At 54.8% G+C, this 12,810-nt stretch overlaps 1 protein-coding gene across 1 annotated transcript in view; it reads right to left on the bottom strand.

Annotated features, from left to right (window-relative positions):
* RASSF5 (Ras association domain family member 5) overlaps window positions 1-12,810 on the bottom strand; it is a 73,763-nt gene that overhangs the window by 38,433 nt on the left and 22,520 nt on the right. Inside the window, exon 2 of the mRNA XM_043922845.1 lies at window positions 6,895-7,016. Within this exon, the coding sequence (XP_043778780.1) occupies window positions 6,895-7,016 (122 nt within the window). The remainder of the gene's footprint in view (window positions 1-6,894; window positions 7,017-12,810) is intronic.

The following is a 12,810-nucleotide window of genomic DNA, read 5'->3' as shown; positions in this document are numbered from 1 at the left end:
CACACACACACACACACGTGCAAAGTACAAATGGATTGTCTTGTATGTACCACTGAGTGACTTGCCTCTGTTGGCACTACCCCTTGTCCGTACACGCAGATCCACCCCTCCTTTGGAGAAGCACATGGGTCTAAGTGTCACTGGCTGGAATTTCCTTCCTGGTACCCCTGCAGTTCTCTCCACTGATCACAGCGCTCAGCAGGAGTGGCTGGACCCACGGCGCTGGTATTCGGGGCACCGGGTGACCAGAGAGCAGTCTCTGCTGCCCACTGAGGGCACCAGAAAGGATTTTAAAACAACGCCTGGCTCTACTGCTTTTTTTAATTTTAGAGATTAAATATTAATTATGTGTGTCAGGGGAAAAAATCCTAAGTACATCAATGGTTATTCAAGGATTGAAACTTTTCCCTCTAACATAAGTTCAAGTTTAATAAAAGGAATCTATTTGAAGAGGAATATTAAGTAAATAGTAGCTCAGGTGGACTGTTGATATGGCCAGAGTCCTCAGTGTGGAAAGTGCCTGAGGGAGGTTTGGGAACTGCAGCGGGCGGGGCTGGACTTGCAGACCCGACCGAGAACCTCGTTTCTGAATCCTGCTCCTGGGTTCCAGAGTGCCACCAGGAGAGGGGAATCTGGGCCCAATGGACATGAGATTCCATTGCCGGCCGCAAGAGATTTGAGCAGGAGGGAGTGTGCTGATTTTTTGACGTGTCGCCTGTGCCTTCCACGTGCCAAGGAAAGGGGCCCCAAAGGCCGGGCACAGAGCCGCCGGGTCCCTCTGGGCAGCAGCAGGTCCTGGTAAGAATTAACAGCTGTGGGCAAGGGCTTCCCCTCTCGGGAAGTCACGGAAGGGACCAAGCCAAACCAGCAGAGGTCTCACTTCGTCCCGAGGGCACTGGGGAGCCCCTGGGCTTTTTTCATCACAGGGGTGACGGGGGAAGGGCAACTTGAGCATCGCCTGGAGTGTACAGTCTTCGGGGCATGCCCCCGAATAAGGGAACTGCAGCTGTTTTGGCAGCGCACTGTGATCCTCAGCTGATGGCAACCACGTCCTCTGGGAAACAGCCTTAAACTGAAGAGGCGATCTGGGTGGACTTGAAGGGCTTTGCTTGGTCAGCAAACGGTGCCCAAGAGAAAAGCCAGTCATCCCAAACCTTGGAGATCTCCAAGGAGAGACGGACAAAGCCGTGGGCAGCTCGCATCCGCGCCTCCTCTGTTTCTCCACCTGGGAGAGACGTGCACAACCCACAAGCTTTCGGAGGGCAGCTGGGCTCTAAGCCCGTTCCCGCCCCCTTAAACACCCGCCCCGTCTTCCTCCCTCCCCACCTCTCTCTGGCATAGCAGAGAGAAGACAGCCTGAACCTTGGGATTGCTGCTTTTCAAAGGTTGAGGCCAAGCACTTATCGACAGGATGATCTCAACTGTGTTTTGAAAAATGTATGAATGTACAGGAAGAAAATGTAAAAATGTTAACGAACAGTGGTTCCTTCTGGATGGAGGAAGATCAATGATTTTTCTTTTCCTTCTACAGGAGAGAGGAGAAATGCCACCAGGCCAAGACTTCGTAACAGTTATGTGCCTCCAAACTGGCAGAGCTCTGATCAGGGCCCAGCAACAAATCCCCTCCCCACCCCCTGAAAATGGCACTGGAACATTTGGGTAGCTCAGACCAGGTGACGAGGTCAAGGTGAACGCAAAGCTCCATCCTGGTATGCAACAGAAAATCGAGCCAAGGCGGAAACCAGCACAAACAGGCTTTTTAGAAAAGGCGAGCGAGGCTGGAGCAGGGCCCGGGTTTTATTGATAGAAGGCTAGGTGCTGCCCCAGTGGTGCTGAAGCATGCAGCCAGGCCTGTCCAAGGCAAACACTGCAGCCCAACCCAGCTGGCCCGGAGCAACCCCCGCTCCAGGCTGGCTGCCGTGGGGGCTGCTCGGCACCCACGAGGGGCTCTTGGCTCCTTCCGTATTTTTGTGGTGGTTCTGCTCTAGACACAGCCCTGATTCAGCTTGCCAGAAAATTCCAAGGTTGAAATGTCTCCCCAACAGGAGGAGGGGAGTCACTCTGCTCCCAAATACTCAGACTTGGAAACACCTGCTCACTGTTGAAATTCTGAGGATGAGACAGGCGTCCAGCAAAGTCCAGGCCCTGCTCTGGGCTTCCTGCCCCCCCCTCCCCCCACCTGGCACTTGAGCGTGTTGGCTAAGTGGGGCTTACTTTGGGTTTCTCAAACTGCACTGTTCACATCTGGGTCTAGATGATTCTTTGTTGTGCGGGGGGTGAGGTTGGGGGGAGCTCTCCTGTACAGTTGGAATCTGTTTCGCGGCATCCCAGGCCTCTGCCTCCTGGGGCCAGTGGCCTCCTCCAAGCTGTGCCCGCTCAAAATGTCCCCAGTTGCCACCAGTGACCCAGTGGAGAGGGGAGGGCAAGACCACCCCCACTGGAGACCTGTTGCTCCAGAGGGAGAAACAGAGACCCAAAGTAGAAATGCAGGATGTAGTGGGCTGGGCAGGCTCCAGGGGAACAGAAAGAAGACAGACTTGGAAGTTCCCAATGGAAAAGAAAGTGGGGGAAATAGTCTAAATAAGAAATTTAGGAGACATTGCTCTATGGTGTGCTATGTAACTTCCCTCCTCCACCTTCTAAAGAAAGTCTTCTGCAAAAGTCTGCATCATTCACCAGGGCTCGGGGCTCAGATTTGTCTCCCTGCCTTTTCTCACCCTGGATGGGGCACGGCCCTCCCGAGGGGTCTGGTTACATGCAGACTCCGGTATAGACAGCTCCAGTTCCAAAGCGTGTGGAGGATGTACAGAAGTTTTCTTCTCATACTAAATACATGAGTTACTTGAATCTGTTTAGGAATAGGACATTCCTCCACGATGAATGAAGTTGATCAAAATGTATTACTTGTCCCTTCTTTTTTTAAAAAAATAATTTTATTTATTTGTTTATGGCCGTGCTGGGTCTTCACTGCTGCGTTGTTTTCTCTAGTTGTGGCGAGCGGTGGCTACTCTCTAGGTGTAATGCTTCCCATTGCCGTGGCTTCTCTTGTTGTGGAGCATGGGCTCCGGGGCACGTGAGCTTCAGCAGCTGTGGCCCCCGGGCTCCAGAGCACTGCCTCAGTAGTTGGGGAGTGCGGGCTCCAGGGTGCGTGAGCTTCAGCAGCTGTGGCCCCCGGGCTCCAGGGTGCTGCCTCAGTAGTTGGGGAGCACAGGCTCAGTAGTTGGGGAGCACAGGCTCAGTAGTTGGGGAGCACGGGCTTAGTCGCTTCACTGCATGAGGGATCTCCCTGGATCAGGGATCAAACCCATGTCTCCTCCATTGGCAGACGGATTCTTAACCACTGAGCCACCAGGTGTCCTTTCTTATGGGCAAATCCCAATCAGCAGTACCTTAACACATTTTTAACCAGGGACAGGTCTATCTCAAGGACATTTGTAAGCTCGGCAGCATTAGTATGCTCATCTATTGAAAAAAAAATACCTTAGAGAGTTTCAAAATAATCACCTTGCACTGATTCATTACAACATGGTCAAGAGGAGGGACTGCTATACAACTGTCGCCAGATAAATAAATCCTTTGTTATATAAACAACGCGCATGCATGCTAACTTGCTTCAGTTGTGTCCGACTCTGTGCTACCCTGTGGACCGTAGCCCGCCAAGTTCTTCTATCCATGGGATTCTCCAGGCAAGAATAATGAAATGGGTTGCCATGCCCTCCTCCAGGGGATCTTCCTGACCCAGGGATCAAACCTACATCTCTCACATCTCCTGCATTGGCAGGCAGGTTCTTTACCATTAGCACCACCTGGGAAGCCCCATATAAGCTATGTACCACACTGTAATCTAGTGATCCAGAGAGCTGAGGGCCTGCATCAATGATCTTATCAATAGTGCATTTCTCAGGCAAAGTGCATCTCTTTATGTCATCTTCTGTGATACAGCCAGCCTGCGCCACCCACCATGCCTCTATGGCAACTGAAAAGTGAAAGTCGCTCAGTCGTGTCCAACTCTGCGACCGCATGGACTGTGCAGTCCATGGAATATCCAGGCCAGAAGACTGGAGTGGGTAGCCTTTCCCTTCTCCAGGGGATCTTCCCAACCCAGGGATCGAACCCAGGTCTCCCACATTGCAGGTGGGTTCTTTACCACCAGCTTTACTGGTAAAAGCTGACAGGCAGTTTTCCTTCTGAAAAAATTTTTTGATGATCTACACTGATTCATCATATCCATGTACTGGTTTCTTCCAATGCCAAGAAGCCTTAGACAGGCAGCAGCAGTAAAACTGGGCAATGAACCATAACTCTTCTCACTGTTCCGAATGTCCTCCATAATCCCAGGATAACACAAACACGGTGTCATCCTTGGGGCCTTTGCCGTGACGTCCAGTGAATGGTGAGGGTACACACAGCATGAGCTGGTCTTGACTGTACAGTCCGCGCAGTACGTGTGTTCATCTTTCTTGACGTGTTTAAGTTACTTCTATATTGCCACTGATTGTGGACAGTGTACAGGACAACCTCCTTCTCATATTCTCTGAATTTCCAGACTCTACGTCACATGGGCTGGCAGCTTGTTCTAGGAGTATTTGTGCTGAGTGCAGAGCTCCACAGCTCTGTTCGTGATGCCGGAGCCCGGGTGGGGGGTACCCGGGACTGAAACTAGGACGACACCTCCCACCAGCCCAGCATCACAGGGTGGATGGCCTGGGCTGCCCCGTGGCTCGGGCTCCCGGTGCCTCAGTTCAGCCCAGGCCACGGGAGCAGTGGAGAGGGGAGGCCAGGTGCCTTGGTGTCTGCAAGTTTCTCCCAGAGACACAGAATTTTAGAGCCGATTTAATATCATTTTAATAAAAGTGCACATCATATGTGCCTCCTGTACTGCTTTCCCAGTGGGAGGAAAGGGCTGGGGAACAGCAGCAGGGAGGCTGGTAGCACCCATGGGTGGACCCAGTCACTGAACATTGTTGAGCAGGTACGTCACGGCTAGAAAAAGCACATGTGGATGGTGAGTCTGGGGACCTGGGCCTGGACCCCAGTTCCCCAGGCCCACTCGTATTCTCGTGAGGAAATAACCAGTCATTCAGCATCTGTGTTGTCTCTCACGGCACCCATGGCTTTCCCCTCAGAAACCAGGGATTTATTTAAAGTGCTGCTCCTACTTGACTGTATCACTAAGTCCCCAGCATTCCTGGGCTTGGCACATGGTCTACATTCAAAACCTATTTGTTAAATAAATAATTAGATGACGTCCTGGGACACTCCTTACTTCCTTGACCAACAACCTTCGACTCATACACTAAGGCTTAGAGGAAATGTCACCTCCTCTGGGAAGTATTCCCTGATTTCTTCCAACAGAAACAACTGCACTTCCCTGTGTATACTCAGAACACTTGGCTCATACTTTTACTGAAACATGTATCACAGTATATACTATTTGGTTGTATATCATTTGGTATACATTTGTATATATTTGGTTGTATACTGTTTGGTTGTATATACTATTTTGTCTGAGGACAAAAACTGTAACAGATCATTCATTATCCCCACTCTTACCAGTGCTTGGCACATAGCAGATAAATCAATGTGTGTTCAATGCAAGAATTAAAAACAAGGATCTCCCGTCTCCCTCTCAAATGCTTGACATCAAAGGTTGGATACATCCTGGTTCAAGTGCCTTGGCAAAGCCCAGAATCAAGAACTGCTTTGGGCATCAACTTCCTGGTGCTCTGACCCAGGGAAAGAACACTCGTTCAGTCCCTTTGAAGCTGGCCTGGTCTGGCTGGCCGGCTGGCAGAACAATGCACTAAGAAGCTTCAGCGCCAGCACCCCCGCTGCCCCAGGGCTACCAGACTTCAGAGGACCCTCAGGAGCTCTCCCTGGGACCCCGGCCCCACCCATACCCCACCCCACGGCTGGAGCAATGGACAAGACAGGCTCTGCGCCTGGGTGGACTACAGGGCACTTCTCAAGAGCAGCAGGCGTCCCTGCGCCTTCCTCCCTGTTCCATGCCCCCAGCCCCTTGGCAAGGGGTGTGCCATCCCGCGATTTATCACAAGAAGTATATCCTTGGTCTCTTTCCATTTCCGGCACAAAGCTCTGAAAACCCTTGGAACTTCCTAAGTACAGACAGCGAGAAAGATGTTTCCTATGTTGATGAGGTGACTTGGACCCTACCTCAGGATGCAGGCTCGTTGGCAGGAGAACCTGCCAAGCATTAGAGGATAGGAACTTTCCCTCCCAGCCCCCAGGCCTCTGGGGAATGGAGAGGGGCTGGAGGATGAATTGGTTCCCAGTGGCCAGGGATTTGATCAGTCATGTCTGTGTAATGAAGCCTCCATAAAACCCCAAAAGGATGGGGCTGGAGAGCTGGGTGGGTGAACACGGGGAGGTGCGGAGAACGGGTCTGGAAGAGGGCTTGGAAGCTGTGAGTCCCTCCTGCCTACCCTGCCGTCTGCTTCTCTTCCATCTGGATGTTCCCGTTACAACCTTTTTATAATAAACTGGTAATCTAGTAGGCAAAAGATGCCTCTGAGTCCTGTGAGCTGAGGGGGCTGTGGAAACCTGGATATGTGGCCAGTGGGTTGGGGCACAGGTGCGAACACGGCCTTGTGATGGGTATTTGGGGGGTGGGTGGGGCGCAGAAAGTGCCAGAAGGGAGCTGAGTTGCAGGACACTCAGTGCATCGGAGGATTGCTTAGGCGGTGTAGCCACCCGCCGCCGCCCCATCAGAACCGGGTGAAGAATCTGTGTGTGCCGTGGACCTCATCTGGCAAGAACGGGACCCCGACATCCGGCGAACGTGGAACACTCGTGCACCTCCCGCTCAGCAGAGCGCGTGGGGGTGAGGGGCGCCGGACCCCTCAGAGGGCAAACCCCGTGGTCCGTGCTGCCTACCTGGCTGAAGGTCACAGCGAGGGTGCTCTCTGGAGATGGTCTGTCCCGGGAGGCGCCGTCCTGCTGAGCGCAGTCCAGTTGGATCAGGCTGCGGCACTCCGGGTGGCAGGTGAATTTGCAGTCTGGAGGGAGAGAACCAAAGGGGGATTAGTGGCCAGAGAAACACCCTGGGGGCAGCATGCGGCTCCCAGAGGGAAGGGCGCTCAGGAAGGAAGCAGAGGCAAGTTGGGGGGGGATCCCCGGGAGAATGTCACGGCTCCCCAGGCCACTGAGCACGTGGAGGTGAGGAGGTGCTTTACAACTTGCAGACTGCTTCCACCTCTGCTGTGGCGTGTGGCCCTGTGACCGTTAGGACCGCTACTTTACAGACGAAACTGCAGCCGGGGGACTTCGGTGACTTTCTCTTAGGTCATCTGCCTTCAGGCTGGCGCTCTTTCTACTAATTTCTGTTAATTGTCAGCGGTCACAGATCCCTGCGGAAGAACTTGACTTTCTGGGCCCTGTTCTGCCCTCTGTAAAGCACAGGCAATAACCGTCCCACTCAGTACACAAGGATGTCTGTAGTCACAGGGGAGGTCTTAAACTAAAGGTGCCCTGGTGGCTCAGACGGTAAAGCGTCTGCCTGCAGTGCAGGAGACCCGGGTTCGATCCCTGGGTCGGGAAGATCGCCTAGAGAAGGAAATGACAACCTACTCCAGTACTCTTGCCTGGAAAATCCCATGGACGGAGGATTCCAGTAGACTATAGTCCATGGGGTGGCAAAGAGTCAGACACGACTTAGCGACTTCACTTTCCTTTCCTTTCCTTTCCAGGGACAAAGGCATTAGCATCAATGGGAAGGGCTGTCACCTGTCTCTGACCCTACCCCATCTAGAAAGGTGTCAGCTTCTGTAACCCAGCTCACAGACTACAGACAGCATCCCAAACTAGGTGCCTCGGGGGAAACCTCACCTTTATTTCCTAAACAACGTTCACCTACGGAAGCAAGACATAATGTCCAGAGTTGAGAAGAGCGTAGGGGAATACCTTTGAGATAGGGAAGCTGAGGCTCAGAGAGGTAAAGCGAGATGCCCAAAGACGCACAGCTCACTGGCCGAGCCACAGCTGTAAGCAGCCTCCAGCTGCCTCTCTGGAACCTCCCAGGGAAGAAGGGAGGTGAAGCTAAAGAGGGCAGGAGGCAGCGAGGCTGGGACCAGTGAGGGCAGGGGGGTGCATGGAGGATGGGAGCAAAAAAGGATGGCAGCAAGAGAAATGAGCACACGCCCACGAGCAACGCCCCGATCTGAGGCTGGCTCCCACAGAGTCTGCTGGGCCTGCCGGGGTCACCTGTCCTGCAGGTGCCGCAGCTCAGCTGGAAGGCCCAGCTGGGGAGGCGGCCACAGTGTCCATGAGAAGGCTGCCTGATGGTGACGTGGGCGTGTGGAGGGGGCATGGCAGCCTGGGCCCGTCTGGGTAACCTGGGGATGAGGAGAGCTTCTGATTGACGAGGGCTCAGCCCCCTTCCTTTCAACAAGCTCCAGAACCTCAGCACACGTGGACTGCCTTCTTTTAAAAAAAAATCATTAAGGACTTGTTTGGTTGTGTCGGGGTTCCTGAGTGGCACTCAGGATCCTGGATGTGTTGTTGAGGCACCTGGACTCTCTAGGTGCGGCGTGCCAGCTTCAGTGGCTGTGGCACTTGTCCCAGGGATGCGGGATCCTCGTCCCCCAGCCGGGGCTTGAACCCACTGCAAGGAGAACTAACTGCTGGGCCTCCAGGGGAGTCCTTGGACCATCTTCTTAAATCTGCTGCAGCACTGTGCCTGGGGCTGGTGGTGGAGGTGGGTCTCCCCTTCTCCCCAGGCTCTCGGGGGGGTTTCGGAGTGAGACCACCACTCTTTTCAGCCACCACCTTCTCTTCTGCCCCCAAAGATGAGCACAGGGACCACCCTCCTTGTGCAGATTTTGCTGTGGATGCCACAGCGCAGCACCTGGGGATTCCAGAACCCTGCCGCCTTCTGACTCCGCACTCTGAAGTCCCAAGCATCCTCCAGGATGGCGCTCAGGAGCCCTGCTGCTCACCTCGCCCACGCCCACAGCCCGGCCCACCATGGCCCCTCCTCCTTCAGAGCCCACCCAGGCCTTCCTGGCCCTGCTCCGGGGAAACTGTCTCGCCTGTTCAGGGGCTGCGTGGGGCCCGCTCAGAGCCAAGCACCACACCCCTCCCAGCGCCCCATGCATTCCTGGGCCCCCAGAGGATTCCTGCCCAGTGAGGATGACCTCACCCCCAGCAGGGTGGAAGGCGGGGGGGAGGGTGCGCAGGCCGAGTCTCCACTGCCCGCGGAGCCCAGAAACGCCAGGGCTTCGATAAGGGAGCCCCGAGGCCAGAGCCCACATGGAGAGGCCTTGCTCCGGGCTCCGCTCCTGGGACACACCTGTGCGGCTCCCGGCAGGCTCAGAGCGTGAAGGACGCTCCAGGGCTGCCAGCCGGTGGGGGCCCGCCAGCTCTGCCCCGAGGGAGGGCTGCCCCTGGCTCCCAAAGGCGAGAGCATCTGGACAGAGGACGCCGCCCTGCAGTCTCCTCTTTCAACTGTGCCCTGCCAACTCGGGTGCTCTGTCCAACTGTGCACCTCACTCTCTTCACGTCTGTCTGTCTGTCTCACTGACACACACACACACACGCTCTGAAAAGAGCACTAAAACCATGCGAAGATTTTTTTTTTTCTTATGGGTCTGATGCTGAGCTGGACAGAGCCAGGGAACAGAAGAGTCCAGGAGGAGTGGTTTGGGATTATATAAAAAGCACACTTTAGCACCAATGAGTCTATACCATCAGACCGTGTAATCACAGACCGGAGCAAAACCACCAAAGCACGTCTTGATATTGCCTGGCCCCTGGAAACGCTAAGCCTGGGGCTTTGAGACCAGCAGAGATGAAGTCTGACTCCTCAGGCCCTTCTCCGCACCAGAAGCGGACCCCGCCAGCCACAGCCAGCAGCCGGCAGGCCCCCGGAGCTCTGAGAGCGGACAGTCACGAGTCTGCAAAGGCAGGGCCGTGCTCCACCGGGACCCGGCGCTTCAGCCCTCATGGACCATCTTTCCCCCGAGACAGAAGGAAAGATGGAGATGCACCCCCAGAGGGGCCCATCTTCAAGGAGGGACCCGTGTGTCCCGATGGAGAAGGGCTCCTGGGGCACCCTCAGACCCAGGCCGAGCTGGATTCCTTGCCGCTCTAACAAAGCACCACCAACCAGGTGGCTTAGAGGCTAGAAGTCTGAAATCAAGTTGTCAGGAGGATCACACTCCTCCTGAAGACTGCGGGAGGACCCTTCCTTGTCTTTTCCCGGCTTCTGGAAGTGTGCTGGCAAGATCTTCAGTGTCCCTTGGCCTATGGTGGCAGGACTGCACTCTCTGCCTCCATCTCTGAGTCCAGCCTCTTTCCGTTTCCCCATAGCACAGGACAGGCCCCGAAGGCCCGCTGGCCCTGGGCGCTGTGTCTGCACCCGGTCACCCTCACGGGACGCCAGTCGCCCTGGGTTAGGGGACCTCCTGCTGGAGCGTGACCTCTTCCTGCGCTGTGCCTAGTCGCTCGGTCGTGTCCGACTCTGCGACCCCAAGGACTGTAGCCCTCCAGGCTCCTCTGTCCATGGGATTCTCCAGGCAACAACAGGGAGTGGGCTGCCATGCCCTCCTCCAGGGGATCTTCCTGTTTCTAGGCGTGGGGGGTATAATGCAACCCATAACACAAACCCTGGGCAGTATTAAGAACCCAGAGTCCTCAGCTGCAAACAGAGGGGGTTCCTCACAGACCCCAGAGGTCAGCGGCAGGCTGGCAGATGAAGGAGGAGGTGGAGAGTTGAGCCAAGGCCTGCTCCTGGCCTTCTGGGTCCCTGAAGGTCACACCAAAGGCGCCGTCCCCAGCAAGTGGGTCAGGTCCAGAGGCCATGGCAAGCTAATCCCAAGATGCATCTTTCTTCCACTTTAGCCCAGAGGAGGTGAACTCCTCCTGGAACATTTTGGAGATTATTTTCCAAGATGCAAAAGCTACAAACCTCCCTTTAGTCCCCAGGGCTGCCAAAGTTAGTTCTTGCCTGACCCCAGTTGCCAAATGCACACACACACACACACACACACACACACAGAGGCACACAGGCCTACAAAAAAGGTAATTTTTCTCAACCAGATGCATTCTGTTGATAAGGAACCCTTCAGGCCCTTTCACCCCAGGCTTGTATGCAAGATCTCAAGAGAGAGAGAGGAGGAGAGGTCCGCTTCACTCTCCCTCCCCGGAGCCGGGATGTGGGGTGATAGCGGGCAGGCTCCCAGGACTCAGAGCCTGGGTATAGTGCACCCACAGGCCTCCCGGCGGTCACTCCCAGGTCGGTGAAGAGCAGCTTCTCACCCTGTGACCAGAGCCACTTCTGAGGCCTGCGGGGAAGCCTCTGAGTCCAGGAGCTCCGAGTCCGTCCGCTGGGTACCCCGGGCCTTCCTGGACAAGGTCAGCCTCGGAACAAACTAACCACTTCCCCCGTTCTCCGTGGGACCCGCCCTGTACTACGGGGAAATGGAAAGAGGGTGGACTCAGGGTAAGTACCTGCTTAACAGAGCTGCTGAGAGCATTAAATGAGGTAATTATGTAAAGCATAACACAGCACCCGATGCAAACTAAGAGATGATAAATATTAACTCTTTTTATTAAGCGGCTAAAACCCAAGTCGGCCTCCCCAGCGGTCACGGCCCCTGGTGTCCTCATCCCGGAAGCCCGTCTGTGTTCCTGGCATCAGCGTCACTGACCTCCCCCCAGACCCACTGCGTCCTGACACAAAGGCCCGGACGCATCCTCACACGTGCACCTGCGTGCCTCTTCCTGACCCGCCAGGCTCCTCTGTCCATGGAGTTGCCAGGCAAGAATGCTGGAGTGGGTTGCCATTTCCTCCTCCAGGGGATCTTCCCGACCTGGGGACTGAGCCCACACCTCCTGCACCGGCAGGCAGGTTCTTTACCATGGAGACACCCAGGAAGTCCCTCAGACCCCCGCTGCGCCCCCTCCCCAGGCTGAGCAGGGGGGGCCCCCAGCCTCAAGCCCCCACACAGGTGGGGCACCAGCTGTGCACGGGGCCTGGGGGGGCAACACTCCCCCCCTCGGGGGGCACCGTCCCTTGCCTGGGCTGTCTCTCCTCCCTGCATCCTGCCCAGCCAGTCCAGTTCAGTTGCTCAGTCGTGTCCGACTCTTTGCGACCCCATGAACCGCAGCACGCCAGGCCTCCCTGTCCATCACCCACTCCCGGAGTTTACTCAAACTCATGCCCATCGAGTCGGTGATGCCATCCAGCCATCTCATCCTCTGTCGTCCCCTTCTCCTCCTGCCCCCAATCCCTCCCAGCATCAGGGTCTTTTCCAGTGAGTCAGCTCTTGCCATCAAGTAGCCAGAGTATTGGAGTTTCAGCCTCAGCATCAGTCCTTCCAATGAACACCCAGGACTGATCTCTTTTAGGGTGGACTGGTTGGATCTCCTTGCAGTCCAAGGGACTCACAAGAGTCTTCTCCAACACCGCAGTTCAAAAGCATCAATTTTTCGGCGCTCAGCTTTCTTTATAGTCCAACTCTCATCCATACATGACCACTGGAAAAACCATAGCCTTGACTAGACAGACCTTTGTTGGCAAAGTAATGTCTCTGCTTTTTAATATGCTATTTAGGTTGGTCATAACTTTCCTTCCAAGGAGTAAGTGTCTTTTAATTTCATGGCTGCAATCACCATCTGCAGTGATTTTGGAGCCCCAAAAATAAAGTCTGACACTGTTTCCACTGTCTCCCCATCTATTTCCCATGAGGTGATGGGACCAGATGCCATGATCTTAGTTTTCTGAATGTTAAGTTTTAAGCCAACTTTTTCACTTTCCTCTTTCACTTTCATCAAGAGGCTTTTTAGTTCCTC

Source organism: Cervus elaphus, chromosome 14 (genome assembly GCF_910594005.1).
Source record: "Cervus elaphus chromosome 14, mCerEla1.1, whole genome shotgun sequence".
In the NCBI taxonomy this organism is placed as follows: Eukaryota; Metazoa; Chordata; class Mammalia; order Artiodactyla; family Cervidae; genus Cervus; species Cervus elaphus.
The sequence above is the reverse complement of the archived record's forward strand: the minus strand, read 5'-3'. Positions and strand labels throughout refer to the sequence as shown.